At 33.7% G+C, this 19,110-nt stretch overlaps 3 protein-coding genes across 10 annotated transcripts; all 3 read left to right on the top strand.

Annotated features, from left to right (window-relative positions):
- The first annotated feature begins 49 nt into the window (after positions 1–49).
- Positions 50–3,927, top strand: Patj (patj). 2 transcript variants are annotated; one of them, XM_066296666.1, is made up of 5 exons: positions 50–142; positions 196–708; positions 857–1,138; positions 1,225–1,913; positions 2,482–3,927. In XM_066296666.1, the coding sequence occupies exons 2-5, from the start codon at positions 253–255 to the stop codon at positions 3,467–3,469; spliced, it is 2,415 nt and encodes an 804-aa protein (XP_066152763.1). In that variant the 5' UTR covers positions 50–142; positions 196–252; the 3' UTR covers positions 3,470–3,927. The 2 variants fall into 2 exon arrangements, with proteins under 2 accessions (XP_066152763.1, XP_066152762.1); XM_066296665.1 differs by lacking the exon at positions 50–142 and having other exon boundaries at positions 149–708.
- A 2,710-nt stretch (positions 3,928–6,637) lies between these two features.
- Positions 6,638–9,535, top strand: MAPk-Ak2 (MAP kinase-activated protein kinase 2). 3 transcript variants are annotated; one of them, XM_066296674.1, is made up of 8 exons: positions 6,638–6,886; positions 6,943–7,236; positions 7,345–7,484; positions 7,535–7,599; positions 7,670–7,876; positions 7,972–8,047; positions 8,104–8,314; positions 8,375–9,535. In XM_066296674.1, exons 2-8 carry the CDS (start codon positions 7,084–7,086, stop codon positions 8,597–8,599), a joined length of 1,077 nt encoding a protein of 358 aa, XP_066152771.1. In that variant the 5' UTR covers positions 6,638–6,886; positions 6,943–7,083; the 3' UTR covers positions 8,600–9,535. The 3 variants fall into 3 exon arrangements, with proteins under 3 accessions (XP_066152771.1, XP_066152770.1, XP_066152772.1); XM_066296673.1 differs by having other exon boundaries at positions 6,995–7,236; XM_066296675.1 differs by having other exon boundaries at positions 7,024–7,236.
- A 1,014-nt stretch (positions 9,536–10,549) lies between these two features.
- Positions 10,550–16,107, top strand: Alas (5-aminolevulinate synthase). Of its 5 annotated transcripts, none has more exons than XM_066296664.1 (9): positions 10,550–10,691; positions 13,249–13,300; positions 13,364–13,522; positions 13,581–13,706; positions 13,911–14,124; positions 14,391–14,721; positions 14,776–15,007; positions 15,068–15,520; positions 15,580–16,107. In XM_066296664.1, coding segments are annotated over exons 1-9 (1,581 nt in total). In that variant the 5' UTR covers positions 10,550–10,679; the 3' UTR covers positions 15,582–16,107. The 5 variants fall into 5 exon arrangements, with proteins under 5 accessions (XP_066152761.1, XP_066152756.1, XP_066152759.1 ...); XM_066296659.1 differs by having other exon boundaries at positions 10,551–10,691; positions 15,068–15,528; XM_066296662.1 differs by having other exon boundaries at positions 10,559–10,695; positions 13,254–13,300; positions 15,068–15,528.
- The last annotated feature ends 3,003 nt before the right edge of the window (positions 16,108–19,110 follow it).

Here is a 19,110-nt window from a genome sequence, read left to right on the forward strand (position 1 = left end):
GTAATAATAGTGACGAAACTGAACAAAGATACAACAGGTGAGAGTTCTATAAGCCAATTGAAACAGAGTATTTTGACAAGTCCCTGAATGAACAAACTATTGACGTCGTGACGTGAGAAGGAGAAAACAAGATAAAATAGAAGTAATAATAAATTAATTAATAATATGGTTGGTGTAGTAAAACGTTCTTTTTAGTAATCCATGTTAAGTGTGTTGTTTAGTTGATGTAGATTATTTTAAAACTATACGGTCATGAATTTAAATGCAGACATATCCAGTGCCCTGCAGCTTCTGGAAGATATTAAACAGGGAGTTGGTGACCTTAGGGACCCAAAACTTCAAATGAACACCTTTCAAGACCTTAAAGCGCTTTTGTCTGTTTTGGAGAACCCAGTTTTCAGAAGCATTGTTACTGTTCAAGACTCTTTAAGTGAATTAAACCAACAATTGGGACAACACCCATCTATTCTGCCAGTTGATTTTGATATTACCTCGGCAGGTGAACTAGTTCTCAATGTACCCCCTGCTGGAGAATTGTATGATGCAGATTATAATAATTATGCATCAAGAGATTTTGATGAGCAAAGAGTTCCTTCTGCACCCATATCGCCAAATTCACCACAGACATCCACATTTGTTGCATCAAATAATAAAATCTTGTCATTACTTAACAGTCAAAAACTTAATGGTGCCGTTTGCAGCACTGAGGTATTATAAGTGTATCTGACATAATGTTCAGATTTTGATACCTACTGAGGAAAAAATATTTTTTATGGTTGAATCCCCAGTTCGTATAAAAACTTGAACACTTTGTTTAATTAGTCACAACTTTAGCAATAAGTAGTACTCGTTGCAGACATTGAGATTACTGCAAGGCAATAGCAGCTTCAATCCCTTAGATGAAGATATAATTCATCGTTCACCATCTGTGGGCAGTGATAATTCCAAAACAGAGTCTGATAACTTGCCCAACAGCGAGTGGTCACAAGTAGAGAACATAGACTTAATTAATGATGGTACTGGGCTTGGTTTTGGCATTGTAGGGATGCGGAACATGGGTGTGGTTGTCAAAACCATCTTACCTGGTGGTGTTGCAGATAGAGATGGAAGACTGCAGAGTGGGGATCATATTCTTCAGGTAAAGGAAATATTTATTGGATGGAACTATTTTTGCCTCTGACTTTCTCCCCATTAAATCATCTTTTTCTATGATATTGATTCCAGATTGGTGACGTTAATTTACATGAAATGAATTCAGAGCAAGTAGCAACAGTTTTAAGACAATCTGGTACACATGTACGATTGATTGTGGCTCGCCCTGTTGAATTGTCTTCCCCTGAGTACAAGTATCTAGGAAGTTCTGCTCCTATAGTGCCTACAAAACTTCTACATGATGTAACTGAACTCGATAAATATTTAATACTGCATAAGTACCCTCCTGTGTTCCGGAAGGAAACTGACTGCTTTTCAAGTGACATAGCAAAGTCATATAAGCTATCTAGAATTCCAGCCTCACCCTCTCTTCCTTTACTTAACCTGGATGTTTCAGTTAAAATGCCAGAAATGGAAAAATTCGTAGTAGAATTGAAAAAAGATACTAATGGTCTAGGCATTACTATAGCAGGATATGTGTGTGAAAAAGAGGAGCTCTCAGGCATATTTGTAAAGAGTGTTAGTAAAGGTAGTGCTGCAGACTTGAGTGCAAAAATTAGAGTCAATGACAGAATAGTGGAAGTTGACGGACAAAGCTTGCAAGGTTACACAAATATTCAGGCAGTGGAGGTCTTGAGGAACTGTGGCAATGTCGTAAAACTATGCTTGGAAAGATATTTGCATGGACCGAAGTATGAGCAACTTCAACAAGCCATCGCTGCAAGTGAAACGAAGCCACCTTCGCCAATAATTTCACCACGGTAATTGCCGTTAAATGTGTTCCCTAGTAGTATTAATCCTGTTGGTGTTAATCTCTTTTTCCTTCTAACATTCTTATTAATAACCACTCTTAAGGTGTATGGATTATATGTTGTTAACAGCTTGTAGATTTATGTATTGATAGGGTTACCAATATAATTTATTACAGATTTAATATTGGGATGGTTACTAACCAGTTTTTTTTATAAAAAATTACAAATACACGGGTGACTGCTTCACTTTCTCAAAATTTTTATACTAGTAGGTAGTAATTTTATAGCAATTATTCCTATTTTCTTACGACCTTGTGTCATATAAAAAGTAATTTTATAATTGTTTGGGAAGTCAGATTGGTAACCCAGTATGAGGAATAGATACTGTACATTGTTGCTTTTCAATTTAGGCCATTGATGATCTTATTTTTATGTTTAACTAAAAAGAAATAGCCCCTTTGGACACTTAAGTATGCAGTTAACTGATAAATGACATAGTTAAACATGACTAAAGGCAATCAATTTCCTAAATGGCAACCAGCCCTATTTCAACTTTGGCATCTTCAATACCTTTCAGATATCCTAAAGAAGAAAGCAGTCTTTCTAAGCCGACCGGCCAAGTTTTTAATGAATTTATAAAAAAAGAAGCTCCTCCTGTGCTTTCAGATGACGAGCTGAAAACTAAGTGGTCTCAAATAATGGGATCAGACATAGAAATTGTCATCGCTAGACTTAAAAAATTTGGCGAAAAAGGCGGTTTGGGCATTAGCTTAGAGGGTACTGTAGACGTAGAAGATGGACGAGAAGTTAGACCGCACCATTATATCCGTTCGATTCTTCCCGAAGGACCCGTAGGAAAAAATGAGATTCTCAAATCGGGAGACGAACTACTAGAAGTTAATGGTCATCAACTTTTGGGCATGAATCACCACGAAGTTGTCAGTATTCTCAAGGAGTTGCCTTTAAATGTGTGCATGGTCTGTGGCAGGAGTTCTTCAAATATATTCCGAGAAGACTCTTATCCTGAGAGAAGTGTGTTAACTCGTAGCCTCAACAATCTTTTCCCCGCTTCAGACCGTCTAGTAAAAGCAAAATCCGACGGTTCTCTAGCCAGTAGTAGCATAACTGCACCTCCAACTTCTGAAGCAAATTTCTCCAAAATGAAATCCCGAAGCCTTGAACCACTCACCGGTTTAGCAATGTGGAGTTCAGAGCCTCAAATCATCGAATTAGTAAAAGGAGAGCGAGGTTTAGGTTTCTCTATCTTGGATTATCAAGATCCAATAGATCCGAACGACACAGTTATTGTTATAAGAAGTTTAGTGCCTGGGGGAGTTGCCCAATTAGATGGAAGGCTAATTCCTGGTGACCGTTTGTTGTTCGTTAACGATACAGTACTAGAAAATGCTTCTCTAGATCAAGCAGTACAAGCTTTAAAGGGAGCCCCAAAAGGGATCGTTAGAATTGGAGTGGCAAAGCCACTACCTATTCCAGATACCGTTGCACGCGGATCTTTACTAGACGTTGATTCAGACCGGTATCTTACATCAGATTCATTTAATTAATAATCTTATGTCTGCTTCAAATACTCCGATATTCAATATTAACCAATCGATTTTTGTTAGAGATTTTGTATTTTCAAGGTTCACATGCACTAGTTATAACGCTTATATTTTGGTATCACACGTTTTAAGATGTTTAATTTCCAAAGTATTTTATATAAAAGTGTGTAACAAATGGGGCTCCCAATATACTTAACTTACTGATTAAAGGCATTGGCTACTTGCTTATAATATAATAATTTTTATCATAACTTTTCATTAGTGTTTACTCAAAATTTTTGCTTCTAAGGGGCACAGTAATTCTTGATCAATAACACCACTTAATTTTTAGTTTTAAATAATTGCACAAAGATCATAATTATAGTTCTAATTATGCGATATCATTTCACTGAAATTGCAATAATAGCATAGCAATACTTCTAATATAAGTGTTAATATGGAATGGCATTGCAAAAATGCCATTAACAAATTTCCAAAATGTTTTATTTAAATTTAATATATTTCTTAAGAAGTTTTGTATTTTCATCTATTATTGCAGCCAATGCCTTTTTCACACGTGGTATTAGGTATACTCTAGAATCTATACTAATATTCGTAATGTAGACACTTACATATATGTGTGTGTGTGTATCTATATATATATATATATATATTTATACACATATATATATGCCAATTTGACAGAACTTAATATTTGACACAATTATTATAATTTAAGTAAATGGCATAATGCAGGATACGTCGGATTCACCGCTGTATTATGTACATCTTAGTTGCCCTTTCATTTCATCAATGCAGACTAGTTTGTATTTTTGCAAGAATAACGACTGTTGTGTAAAATGTCACTATACCAGTACAGGGCAAGAACAAACAGTGAAAAACAGCAATCTGACAACAGACCTAATACAATCGATCAGAATTAATAGTTTTATTACTAACTCTTGGCCTGCCGATTTTTATATTTAGTTCATTAGGAAGTCTCCTGCAAGACAGATTGATATTATACAGGTTTTGAATAGAGAATGTCTGTTTTATTATTCGTTAGAAAAAGTTTATACAACTGTATTATTCCATGAAATATCTAAATCCAATCTCCAAAATGTCTCGAAAATTTTAATCTGATTTCTGGACTTACCGAAATCTGCGTTTTTTAACCACTTAGTATTATTTTTTTATTCAACTTTCCATTAAGGCATATATCGCAAAATTGTGATAAAATGATAATAGGAATATAATTACGATATTGTAATAAAAATGTTATTGTTACTAAGTCTTTTAGCAATAAAAAAACATTTGTATAGATTTACCCAATAAACAAATTTTAAAACATGTATGTACATATTTTGCTTCAATTGAAAGTATATCACGAACCTTACTTATTACATTATATACATACGTTAAAACTTATTAAAATTATAGTATAAGTTACAAACTTGATGCAAATTCACTGTAACATCATTTCTTTGAATACCATACAAAGCAATTTTTTACTATGGATAGTTATGGCTATTTCAGAAATATCGTGATCTAATTAAGTGACTTTGATCAATATTTGGGGACATGTTTGGCGGATTCTCGTTTTTTCGACAGTTGAAAAAATTACAGAACATTTGCATAGAAAATACCTCACCCTGTCGAAATAAAGTAAATTGCATGAGAAAGACCGTTTCTTGCAGACATAATAGCGTAAGTTGGTTTATATTAATAAACTTTTTCAGTATCATACGGCATTAAAAAAAAGTGCGATGTAAAATTGTTACGTTCAAAATAGTACTGTTCCCATATCTATATGAATTGAAAATAGAGCTTTCGTCGCAATCTTACTACCTCTCTAAAGCAATACTTAATGACATTCTCGAAAATTTAACCTGAACTAAGTTGATTTTCAATTAAAAAAAATATCTTTTCAGTGGTATACGAGGGACCGAATAATGTAGTTCATCATATTTTTTTTTAATCAAATTATAATGGTACGTGTACGATATATATATAACAATACGTATATTTTATACGCACCGTTACAAGTTTCAGTAGCGTAATTGACGATTTCCATGTAAAAATTTGAAAGAATATCTTAAAAACCGTCTGAGCTATAGGAAACTTTTTCATAAATGAGAAAAATTTTAACAACCTGTATATTGAAAACTGCAATCTTGTATTGCAAAGTTTTGTAGCGCTCCCTTGTTCATTCGTTCGTCAGCGATCGAAGCTGTAGTGCCAGTTTATTAATTTTAAATATCACGTTTCGCAGTCGTTTAGCGAAATTCATAGAATATTATACAGAAAGTTTCTGAAGTACAATATTATGACGCGAAAGTCAAATTTAAATCTGAAAGAGCGCGGCGCTGCAAGGTTTAAAACGTAGGGGTCATAAGTATTTCACAACCCCAGAAGATTGAAGATGCTTTTACCACCAGATTTAATTAGTTTTATAAAATTTGAATTAACTTACCTTAATTAAGCTTAAATTAAACACAAGAAAACGACGCGCCTTGAACATTAAAATCAAAGATGACGTTTTATTTGACATTCGTATCCATAGCAACCAAAACAATGGAGTGATGACATTTTTGGCCGATTAGCTCGGTAGGTAAACAATACGCCATATACGTGTCATTATTAACCTGAACTATTTTCGAAATTGAGGCAATAAATCAAACTTCACAATTATTAAACACGTCCTGTAGTTGTGCCTTTTTGTGCTAGTAGTGGAAAAAACCTGTTGTTTTTAGCGGAATGTTATGGCTTTTACTAGCGCATTACAGAGTAACAATTGTAGCCCTTCCGCAAAATTAACAAGTCGAACCAATTAATTTATAGTAATTAAATTTAGACTGCATTAGCTCGAAAATTTCAAATCGTCATCAGTCTCTGTGGTCCGATTCTGTAGGAAATGTCAGCAGGAATGGAAATGTTCAATTAAATTGGCCAATCAACATCGAGAAAAACTTTATTCTCATTATTATACATTCACATATAAGTGCCCAGAGGGCGAATATACAGTTTGGGTACCAATGCAAGAATATGATCAACTTTTTCGATTATCCTTGTTTCATTACGTTTGTTAATGTGCTAGAGTGACGCAGATAGTTTTCATGGTCCACATTACTGCGCTAAGTATGCACCGATGCCCAAATTTGCCATAAGTCATGACTCATGACTGCTGAGTAGGACAGTGACAGATCAGTTGTCAAGTAAGTGTATCTATGTCTGCAAATCTGTATTCCTATTCTAATGGTAAAGGAAAAAAGTCTATTTGTGGAAAAAGATTAATGCAGATACCATTGTCATATAGCATTAGAATTCCTCATAATTGTATGCCTTAAGCTTTAAAAACATAACTAATATTTTGCTTAGGATCTGCGACTCTTCATTTCATCACCAGTAAACGACAGTTTTCCAGGAAATCCTTCCCACCAGGTACTCAAATTTTTTAAATACCTATCTAAAATCATTTTATAGAGCAAAATTCTTAGTAATATCATCTCTCATGAAATGTTACACCACAAGCAAGATTTCCTTTCACAGACAATACAAACAATCACATTAATATACAGGGAGACTCTGTGGTTAGTCATCACCAGGAAAAGGAAAATTCACAAGTTGTGAAATCAAACATGTATCCTCAGCCTGTTGCTAGATCTCTATCTCCAAAGAAAACACCTATTACTAATGATTATGAAATTACCAAACAAGTGTTAGGTCTGGGAATTAATGGAAAAGTGGTTGAATGTTATAATAAAAAAACCAGAGAAAAGTTTGCTTTGAAGGTAATAAATAATAAATGTTCTATTAAGTCATAGCAATTCTACTGTTTGAAGTGTTTACACAACACATGTAAGAAAATATAATCTTTATAGAATTGTGTCACTTTGTAGATATTAGTAGAAAGTGAAAAAGCAAAAAGAGAAGTGACTTTACATTGGAGGGCCAGTGGCTGTCGTCACATAGTAAACATTATTGATGTATATGAGAATAAATATGGTAGTAACACATGTCTACTTGTTGTTATGGAATGGTAAATAGAACTGAAGGATAATAACCATAAAACCAACACCTTAATTTTAGCATGGAAGGGGGAGAATTATTTCAAAGAATTCAAGAGAGACCTGAAGGTGCATTTACTGAAAGAGGTATGAACTAAAATAATGAAAAAAAAAACTGATTTAAAAAAAGGCAATTAATATTATTACTTTTTAACAGAAGCAGCACAGGTTATGCATGAAATAGGTGTAGCAGTAAAGTATTTACATGATATAAACATAGCTCATCGAGATTTAAAGCCTGAGAATTTATTATACTCCAAAAAAGGTACTTATGGTGTACTTAAGCTAACTGATTTTGGATTTGCCAAAGAAACCATTAATAAAGATACATTGCAAACACCATGTTACACTCCTTATTATGTTGGTAAGTTAAAAATTTGTTTTTATTCAAACCAATACAAAACATTATAATGTGATTCCTATAGATATTAAAAAAAACTGTTTTTACTTAATTTTCAGCACCTGAAGTATTGGGACCAGAAAAATATGACAAGAGCTGTGATATTTGGTCATTAGGTGTCATTATGTACATTTTGTAAGTGATTAACAATATGGTGCAAATAGGGTTTAATTGAGAAGTATTTCTTGCAGATTATGTGGATTCCCTCCTTTTTACAGTAATCACGGGCTAGCTATTTCTCCTGGAATGAAAAAGCGTATTCGAACAGGCCAATATACATTTCCATTACCTGAGTGGCAGAATGTAAGTCAAGCTGCCAAAGATCTCATTAATGGAATGTTGAATATTGACCCTGCAAACAGATTAACTATTGATCAGGTTATGAATAATAGTTGGATAGCGGTAAATGAAAAATGTTGTTACATGTCTTATAGCCTTATTTCCAACTAATATTTATTGCAGCAATATACAGCAGTCCCACAAACTCCACTGCATACAAATAGGATGCTCAAAGAAGGAGAAGAAATGTGGCCAGAAGTGCAGGAGGAAATGACTAGGTCTTTAGCGACGATGCGCGTGGATTATGACCAGGTTCAAATGAAACCATTGGATAAGTCCAATAATTCGTTACTGAACAAACGTCGCAAAAAGGTAGTCAGTCCAGTCACCAGTCCAGCAAAAGTCTAACTGAAAATGTAGATATGTTTTGACATGATCATGTGAGTGTAGTCGCATTTTCTGTACTAGTCACTCTTGTTTTTGCTGTCAACTTTTGTGTGGATGCGTAATTTGTTTTGTTAAAAGTCGTGTTAATTATTTTAGGCACTTAATTTTTAAACAAAAGAGAAAATGTATTATTAACTATGTAATAAAATTTCTCTTTTTAAAACTACATGTAAAACACCAGGCTATTGACAACTGACGTATCCTACCTTTGCAAGCAAAATCGCGGTATCATAAAGAAATACATACATTTTTGCTTTAATAGGTTTTAATTTAAATCTTCACTGATTTTGCCAATAGAACCTTCTATGTTTTACGTATATCACATTGAAACAATGTGTCAAATAATTTAAAGCAAATAACTTCTTTTTAATTTACTTTTTCAAATGCGATTCTTATTATGGCATATTTCTTAAACGTAAGTACATATTTATAACATCACAAACTTGAAAAGTCTTAATATAATTTAAGTTACATATTTACAAAGAATATATATACATATAGTAATTTTCGTGTCGATTTAGAAGGATAAATAATTATATAATGTGCCTTTATAGTAATGAAACACCTCATAGGTAGGTAAATAAATGTTCACATTTCCAGTTAAACCTTGGTACAAACCTCAAATAAGTTAGTAGACGTATTAATGTAAAAGTTCCTAAAGCAAAGACAGATTGTTAGAGGGGTATTAAAGTTTACGCGAAATGAGGTCGTTTCAAAATAATATGTCTGTTCTAAATTAGAATTTATAATAGGAAAGTGCTGTATTTTAGGGTGAAGTGTTTGCCTGTCGCTATTTAATTGGTACTAATAATGTTATATTACTGCATTTTCATATTGAAATGTATGTATTAATTTTACGAGCGTTAGAAATTAAATTAAATATATGTTACGATATTATTAATGTTATTTCTTAAACAAAGTACGTGGCCATTAGTAAGATTTATCTTGATTTTTTTCCCTTAGCCATCTCACACTAAGTATATCTTCAGAAACTTGTCACTTCCCAGATTTCTAGAAGGGTAAACTAAAATTTAAAATGCTGACATACGTCGACCCTAGAACGGAAGATGACAGACAATAAAAAAAAATCTCGTTCACGATCGATAATATCACAGGAGTGACAACCTCTTCGTTTTTAAAATGATACAAATTGGTCTTCAAACCCTCCTCACACTTCTTCAAACATCTGTTGTTACTTAATACTTGAAGATTCCGTACAAAAGTAGCGTAAACCACGCTTTTAAAGTATCCCCAAAGAAAAGTCGAGATATGTAAGATCGACACATTTAGCTGATAACGCACTGGTACATCTGCCAATCCATCTATCAGGAAAATCATTGTCAATAAATTGCCGAATCGGTGAATCATGTGGAGGGGTGCCGTCATGTTGGGAATGTGATAATTCCCCATCTAGCATTAGAGGTCGGTTATTGTTTATTCTTTTTTTATAATTTCAAGGAATGACTCATTTTTTAACTAAATTTGTATTAAAAAAATATATATTTTTGATATGGTTGTTTTGAGAATTCGAAGACCTTTAAAATTATATCTAATTTGACCTGTTCCTTATTTAAAAAAAATGAAAGAATTGCCACCCTTGAAATATTGTCGATCAGGGGTGAGAAATCTTCTTATTTTTCGTCTTCCCCCTCCATTCCAAGGTCGACGTATCTCAGCATTTTTACCTTTAGTTTCCCCTTCTAGAAATCTGGAGAGTGACAAGTTTTTAAAAATACAGCCGATATTCTTATTTTCCATTCTAATTAAAGTTTGCACCGTCACTGAAATTAGCATTCAGTCAAATTTGCGAGTAATTGTAAAATTCAAGCCACATTTTACTGTGCAAAGTCAAATTTGACTCTATAATGAACGCGCATCAAGATTGACGATTGGTATAAAGTGGAAATAATTTATTCCGCTTTCTTATTCGCGATTAAGCTTTTACATAGGAAACGTTGAAAAGTGGTTTGCAATAGGATCTTGTTTAAATTTAGTTGAAGTCGGGTCAAGAATTAAGTGGCGGCACTACATCTGTGGAATAATGGCATCTAAGGTAAGTAACAAATTTGGAATGAATTATCCAATATACGTCAGTAGATGGTTATAATTATAGCACTGGATATTACTAAAAAAACATAAGTGAGTTTCTTGGGATTTAAAGAATATGTATAAAATTATATTTCCGTTTTGCTAATTAAAAATTATTGACGCCAATTATTTCTGCACGGCGAACTGCAATTTTACTTAAAAACCGGAAATGCATTAGAGGAGGTAAAAGCTAATCGCAACTTATGTAAGTAATATTGCGCAGGTCAAGTTTTTCTTTGTTGAACTTCCTTGTGAATTTAATGTGTATAAAAAACGCACCGCCGACTATAGTTCAAGTAACCATACAAGTTAAAATAAAGCACACATATTTTGTTTATATGCCATGTCTGCATTATAAAATTACAAAAAAAAACTTTTGGGCATATGTACAGTGCCTCAAAATGATAATAATACACCTGTATTGAAGCCACAATTTCTTAACAAATTTTCTTTTATTTAACAATAAACTAGGGCGCGACATTTTAAAAATATTTTGCTACCTCTGTTCCATAATATTCACAATTAAAAACAAAGAAAATGTTACAAAGGAAGGGAAAAAATGTAGTTCTGTGTGCTCTCAAAACGAACCTTAAAATTTAAATAATACAGGTCAATTTTATGATATTAGAATATTTGTGAATGCAAAAAAAATTCAAAAATGCAAAGAATAAATCATTCTTGTTGACTTATATTGATATTTGTTAGAGTTTAGTTCAAAATCAACATGGGAAGACATACCATCCTGAGAGAACGTGAGTTAATAATTAGACATTATAAAAAAAAGGAAAATTTATTAGGAAAATCACTTATCTTCTTTAAAAAAAAAACCTGCGACAATATAACACATCATAGAAAGGTTTAAAAGTGAGGGAAGATCAGAAAACAAAAAAAGAGAAAGGTAAAGAAAACATTTTACTGATGCTGATGAACGGTGGATTGTGCCATATGTAAAAACAAATCCCCGAATAAGCGCCCCCCAACTGATTATAGAAGTCGAAAAGCATTTACACAAGTTAGTGAATCCAGAAACCATAAGAATAGTTTTGTGAAAACATCAATTCCATGATCTAGTGGTAAGAAAAAAAGCCGTTCATTAATCTGAAGCACCAAAAGGACAGAGTACAGTTTGCCACGGAGCATTTGGATAAAGGATACGAGTTTTGGAAAAGGGTTTTATTTACAAATGAAAGTTAATTCAACCTATTCGGATCGGATGGAAGTGGTTTTGGTCTGGAGGAAATCCGGTGAACCGCTAAAGAAACCAAATTTAACAGTCACTGTTAAATATGGAGGAAGGAGTGTGATGGTTTGGGACTGTATGCCTAGTGCTGGGACAGGAAAGCTGCATTTTATTGATGGCATTATGGACATGGTATATTTATTTACATATTACGGTAAAATTTACAACCCCGGGTAGAAAAACTAAACATTTCTAATGACTTTGCGTTCTACCAGGAGAACGATCCGAAGCATAGCGCCCGAAATGCGAAAGAGTGGCTTTTGCATTACTGTTCTCATGTAAAAAAAACAGCGCAATGACCCGACATTAATGTCATAGGAAATCTTTGGGCTGAATTAGAAGCGGAAACTAGGAAACACGAGATTTTCAATAAAGACCAATTAAAACGCGCTCTTCTCGAAGAATGGGAAAAAAGTCCCCCTGATTTCCCTAGAGTTGATAGAAACGATCCAAAATTGTCTTCGAAGTTATCTTAGCTGAGGGGCTACCAACTAAATATCAATTTATTTCGAAAACGGTTAAAAAAGAATTGTATGATTTTACTTTAGAGATTCGTTTTGAAAAGCAAATAGAACTTAATCTTGTTCCTTCCTTCGTAAACATTGTTTTTGTTGTTTTTAATAGTGGATGTTATAGAACAAGTGTAGCATAATATTTTAAACATTTTGTATCCTAGTCTATTGTTAGGTAAATAAAAATTTATTAATCAATAGCAATTTGAATACAAGCGTATCATTTCCTCTTCAGTTACTGCACATGTAATTTGCTTCGGACTCTGAGTATTTAAACCGATCGCCGTTGTTTATTGTCTACATGTTATAATTGCCATTGTCTACATTGACATTTTCCATTTGTGACAGGTAGGACGCACGCAAGGGTAATTAGCGTTAAAAATGCTGACAATTGACAGGTTTTTTTTGTATTTTTTTAAACTTAAACATTAGAATATAACTTTCTGTTGTCTAGGAAACATTCGGTAAGTACGATACTGCGCTAATTCTTTTAAAAAGGTGTTTCTCGCGACTCCCATTTAATAGCAATATTCTAGCGATCATTAATAATTAACCGTGCTATATCATAAAATGTAATTAGAGGATATCGAACAATACTTTCAAGTGGTAAAGGTCAAGCCCTCAGTAAAGTCAAGGATATAAATATTTAATACCTTGAGGATTGGCGCACATTCATTTACCTTCTACGATACGAGTTGACTGCTATAATACGTCTGATATAAAATTGTGAAAGTTGTTATATACTGGTATTAAAATTCTACTAATTTTAGGTGAGCAGATTAAATTCCTTGGCCAGTGTTGCTTCATACACTTGTAAGCGAGGTATAGTCAAGGATGTAACTATTACATAATTTCGTTAAATCTCCTAACTTATATAATTTTCAGCTCTAACCACCAATTCAAAAATGCCCTGTCCGTTTCTAACCCGCCTTAGTCAAAACTATGTTAAAAATTATGCACCTGTGCTTTTGAAAATGTATGGAAACCAATGTCCAGTTGTGTCAAGGACCTTGAACCATATGGCCAGCAATAATGTAGCACCAGGTACCACATGTTATTTTTTGTAAAAAAAAAGCACCGTAATATTGGGATTTGATTATAGAGATAACTGAGAATTCTAATGCACCCTCTAAATGCCCATTTTTAAACGAAGTGTCTGGAGCAATTAAAGAATTGAAGCAGGATGAAGTGACTGATGTCATACAAGGTGATGAGTCAAAGGCCAATGGTAAGTACATTTCCATTGTGATGACAAAATAGTTTCAAATCAATTGTTACTTAACCATTAGTTGTCTCCATTGTGATACAATGCTAAAACACTTAAATTTATTTTTAACTTTTGAAGTTATCAAATCATAATGACAGACAAATTCTATTACAATCATTGAGAAGCATTTGAACAAATCATTTGATTTGCTGTTTTGATTTGCAGAAGTATTTGGCTATGACCAATTTTTCCATCAGCAAATTATGAAAAAAAAGAAAGAACACTCTTACAGAATTTTCAAAAAAGTGAATCGTCTTGCTGCCCCTGGACAATTCCCAAAAGCTATAGAATATTCTAAGGGGGAAAAACCTATTACAGTTTGGTGTTCAAACGATTATTTAGGGGTCTCTGCTCATCCTGAAGTGAAGAACGAAGTGAGGTGAATATATAAACTATTATCTCAGTAAAGGTAATTGTGGTCACGTAGGCATGACTGTCAGATTACTTTATTCTAATCAACAACCAAACAACCTGATTAGTTCCGTTTTAAGGTAACAAGTCATTAGCGTGATTCATTAATAGGAAAAGATTAAAGTTCACTCGGATTAAATACAATTAAACTTTGTATACATCACAAAAATACCTTATCAAACATCTTCAATAATTTGTACTGGATGTAAATTTAAATACAATTCTCCTGTCTAGGAGCGCATTAGAAAATTATGGTACTGGGGCTGGAGGCACAAGGAATATTTCAGGCAACTCTACCCTTCATGAAAGCTTAGAACGAACGCTAGCAGATCTACATAAAAAAGAGGCTGCTCTTCTTTTTACCTCGTGCTTCGTTGCAAATGACACTACTCTTTTTACGTTGGCCAAAGCGTTACCAGGCTGTCATATCTTTTCTGATGCTGGAAACCATGCCTCTATGATACAAGGAATTAAAAATAGCGGCGTTCCAAAACATATTTTTAGGCACAATGATCCCGAGCACTTAGAGGAGTTATTGCAGAAAATGGACAAAAGCTTACCAAAGGTTATTGTGTTTTCAGATGAATAAATCGGAAAGAAATATTATTTTTAATTACAGATTGTCGCATTTGAAACGGTGCATTCCATGACGGGAGCTGTGTGTCCTTTGAATGAAATATGCGATATAGCTCATAAATATGGGGCTTTAACTTTTGTAGATGAAGTACATGCAGTGGGCCTATATGGAACTCATGGAGCTGGTATTGGAGAAAGGGATCAAGTAATGCATAAAATGGACATGATTTCTGGAACACTTGGCAAGGCTTTTGGAAACATCGGGGGTTATGTTGGTAATATTAAATATTTCCTAGCATTCCACATGACTAAGTGTTTTTCTCATTATTATCTAGCTGGCAATGCTCTTTTGGTGGACGTGATCAGAAGCTATGGAGCTGGTTTTATCTTTACAACAAGTTTACCTCCAACTGTTTTAGCCGGTGCTAAAAAAGCCATTGAAGTTCTGGCTTCGGATGAAGGTCGAATGCTACGTGAAAAACACCAATGGAATGTGAAATATCTCAGGGAAATTTTGCTTAGAACTGGATTTCCTGTGGAACACACTCCTAGCCATATTATTCCCATCAAAATTGGAGACCCCGTGAGGTGCGCTGCAGTTAGTGATGCCCTTCTAAGCGAAAAAGGACACTATATCCAAGCAATTAACTATCCTACCGTGGCTAGAGGACAGGAGAAGCTGCGCCTTGCCCCTACTCCACATCACACCAAGGAAATGATGGACTTGTTGGTTAAAGATTTAAAGGAAGTTTGGGAAAGATTGGAATTACCGTTTACTGGCATGCAATGTGAAAACGTAAGAATACCGCAGAGTCAGTATTTAGCTATATCAAGTATCTCATTTTAGGAATGTCAATTTTGCCAGAAGCCAATTTTATTTGATTTCTACGAATCCAGAGATCGATGCAAAATTCCTAATTGTCCTAGGATAGTGGCTGCCGCATAATTCCACAAAGTCGCCAAATCATTCTTCACATCCAGGGCAAATTGTTGAATTTTAAAATTATTTAAATGTTATATAGTAATTTTTTTTCGAAAACATTATAAAACGTTGCTAGTCCTGTTTTATTTAATTAAAAGTTGGGGAAATGCTGGAGATAGTACATAAATATACGAATGTTACATCGATTTTCAGTTACATAAGAATCGCGAGATTTCAGGGGTTATCTTATAGTCTAGATTTTAATAGGTTTGGGAAACAAGCATGTTTGTTTGTATTTGGGCGAAGTTTTTAACTGATTTTCTAGGCGAAACACGTACGTAAGGTAACTATTTTAAACTTGAACGTAAACATTATAAATTTTCACCACATTGAAGTTCTGCGTCAGCGGTCCCTAGGTGTCAAGTCACAAATAAAAACTATTATTATCAAGAAGTACTATTTATTTATAAAACCCTCATTCCCCTTTTTTGCAATATACATGAGTAACACGATTTTGACTGTAGATATTGATCTTTATTTTAATCTAATAAAAACAATTTGCGCTCCTACAAGTCAACAGAGATTACGATTATTACCAGAGAAATAGTTTTATTTCGCAATAGTATACTAACCAACCAAACGAGAGAAAATTTAAATCATAGTACAGAAGCAATTATTGTTCAATAATTGTGGTTAGGTAAACCATATCATAAAGTAATTAGGATAATGTGACCTATAACTTGTACTGGTGCATTCAAGTAACTCAGATACCACCGACAAAACATTGGTATGGGGCGCCACAACAGTTTATCTCTTAAGATTTGAGCAAATAGTTTAAATATAAGAGAATGAAATGCTGGTCATATTATAAAATTATAGGAAGATAATACAGTGTGTTTAAAAGTCTCGTTGTTTGTTCCTAGTAATCTTTATTTTATTAAACCTACTCTTATTATTATCTCTTTGTGTTCTATGAATTAATTTGCGTATAAATTGTTTATAATGGGGAAAAATAATTTATTTTTTGTTACATTAGTTTTGAAGATAATATGAAACACATTTATTGTTTTTAATTTTAATATTTGTTCGAAATGTCCTTTTTGAAAGGTTCAAAGTAAACTTACTTAATGAATCTTGTCACACTGAGATGTGAAACCGTTATTTTCTTTCTCGAATAATTTGCAAATTATTGCTCTCTGCATGTATTATGGAAAAAGGAAAAATTTATATTCCATTAAATCCAAAAATGTTGAAGGTAGGTATGATACATACTTCATAGGAATTACACGGATTTCTTCATAAAGCAGGAGATAGAAACATTAAAATTATTCAGCTTAAAGCAACCGGATTTAGGAATTCTTTAGGCACTATATCCAGGGTATGGTAAACACGGTGTTGTCGAGAAAAGTGGAACATTTCATTTGAAATAAATAAGTTAATGACGTTTTGAAACGATGCAAATTCGGAGGCGTGTTTCAAGGGTCGTGAAAGACTTTTTCTCAAATTCAAATGCGATCAAACGTAGACTATTAAATATTTTCTTAGCCCTAAAAGGATGATTCCGAAATTCGCAGTTGTTGGAAATAACACTAATTTCCGTGGAACTTTGTAGGTATCAACACGTTTAAAATTTCCGAAATAACTCGTAAATGTTAAATTTAAAAGGTAAGACACCTTACATAAACTGACCTTAAAGTTTAACGAGAAATCGAAAAATGCTAAACAAATTGGGGGGTTTCATTTAAAATAACGAAGTTTATGTTACGTGCGGTGCGATGGATTATGCGGGGAGGTCAATAAGGCCATTTTTAAGTTTTACTCCTAAAATAAAAGAGGGTTCCCATTTGAACTTTTTTTCAAATTGACATTAAAAAAAAGAACCAAACGGGGAAATAAAGAAATTAAATGGGGGCTAAATTGTTAATGGAACACCCTGTATATTCCGTTAATTTTAAAATATGTGCGCTATTTTTCCTGGCATATGCCTGCTCCAACGATATATTTTCATATTCATATTAAATAATGAAAACTTTGCATTTAAATATCTTAATAATGCAAATAATGCCAGGCATTTCTTGCTGCTTTCATATCTAAAAAGCCTGAGGGACCTTGAGTCAGTCATTTTACTGTACTTTACATTATTCGGCAAAGTCGTATTAAAGGTCATTCTCGATGGAGATGTTTCTCCTGAAGATATAAAACCTTTTTTGTGTGGCTTGTTTACGATACTTTTTCATCACAATCGGATACAAATAATAAAGGGACGACAAATCATGAATTTTTATGGTACACCACTTCCGTCGATGATTCCTAAATTGCAAGAATTCCGTTATTAGTGATTCCAGCAAATTTTGGACTGTGTTTTAACTAACAATAAAATATCAAACATTTTTGACGATTTTTCAAGATTGCTGGCGTGCAATAGCGCGTCGAAATTTGAAATTCAAGACCTACTCAGTACACTGGCTGCCGTTTTGCATAATATAGATTTTTAAGGCGTATTTCGGAGGACAACATTTGCATATGATTATTCCCGCTCGATAGAATTTTTTCTATCTAGATGGTGAATGTCGACTCTAATTATAAGTATGCAAACTGATGTATGGCAATCATATTTCCATTTTCATATGGCCACGGGCAAAATTTTGTAGTTTTTAGACCCAACAATAACAATGCAGTTTAAATTCAGCTCAGTTATACTGAAACTGGTACTTGAACACGTAATAAGAACATCGTATCTCCTAGAAATAGATTTAAGCTGACATTATGCACTCCTTAAGGAAAACAGAACAGACGGATTTTCAATTGCAATTGCGCTACGATTGGGCTCTTTTATCGGCTATCGGAAACGTATCAAATTCAGACTTTCAACAAACTAAAAGAACAGTTTTTCATTATTCCTCATTTCGTAAATCCCTATTGAATGCTAAAAGATGTTCGTGCGTAATTTGAAAATTATTCATCTAGGTATTCACAAATAACGCAATATTTTGAACCCAAATCCATAATTTTTTCAATTGAAACCCGTGGGGCAATGTGCCAACTTTATAATTCTCTTACAAGCCATTCGAAATGGAGAAAAATTCCATTTCCGCATCGACGCTCGAAGTGGCGTGTTGCACTCTCCGTCTCAGTGTCCGCCCAGTCTTTAGAAACTGGGTGTAGCAGGAAAAATATTAAGAGATTCTCATCTGGATGGAGTAATCTGTGTTATTACGAAACTTTAAAGTAAATATATCGAATTCCTTTTCTTGCTCGAGGCATTTTGCCAATTTGCAAACTTACGAAATGATGCCCAAAAAGTGGTGGTAAGCTCTATCCGGGGCCTTTGCAGGCAAACAATTCCTTCTGTCTAAATCTGTCTAATACATTGGCGAAATGCCATATTCCAAAATTCATAAAGTCAGCACCTTTTCGCTCACCCGGGCAAAAAGAAAGGGCAGTAACTTTTTATTT

The sequence above is a fragment of the Euwallacea fornicatus genome, chromosome 26, assembly GCF_040115645.1.
Source record: "Euwallacea fornicatus isolate EFF26 chromosome 26, ASM4011564v1, whole genome shotgun sequence".
Classification (NCBI taxonomy): Eukaryota; Metazoa; Arthropoda; class Insecta; order Coleoptera; family Curculionidae; genus Euwallacea; species Euwallacea fornicatus.

Bases quoted from the DNA above. Each gene is read 5' to 3' on its own strand.
- Patj (XM_066296666.1), top strand. From the start codon at position 253: ATGAATTTAAATGCAGACATATCCAGTGCCCTGCAGCTTCTGGAAGAT. The intron at 1,139-1,224 runs GTAAAGGAAATA...TATTGATTCCAG, and splicing joins GTGGGGATCATATTCTTCAG to ATTGGTGACGTTAATTTACA. The intron at 1,914-2,481 runs GTAATTGCCGTT...AATACCTTTCAG, and splicing joins TCGCCAATAATTTCACCACG to ATATCCTAAAGAAGAAAGCA.
- MAPk-Ak2 (XM_066296674.1), top strand. From the start codon at position 7,084: ATGTATCCTCAGCCTGTTGCTAGATCTCTATCTCCAAAGAAAACACCT. The intron at 7,600-7,669 runs GTATGAACTAAA...ACTTTTTAACAG, and splicing joins AGGTGCATTTACTGAAAGAG to AAGCAGCACAGGTTATGCAT. The intron at 7,877-7,971 runs GTAAGTTAAAAA...CTTAATTTTCAG, and splicing joins TTACACTCCTTATTATGTTG to CACCTGAAGTATTGGGACCA.
- Alas (XM_066296659.1), top strand. The intron at 13,523-13,580 runs GTACCACATGTT...ATTTGATTATAG, and splicing joins CAGCAATAATGTAGCACCAG to AGATAACTGAGAATTCTAAT. The intron at 14,125-14,390 runs GTGAATATATAA...TCTCCTGTCTAG, and splicing joins GAAGTGAAGAACGAAGTGAG to GAGCGCATTAGAAAATTATG.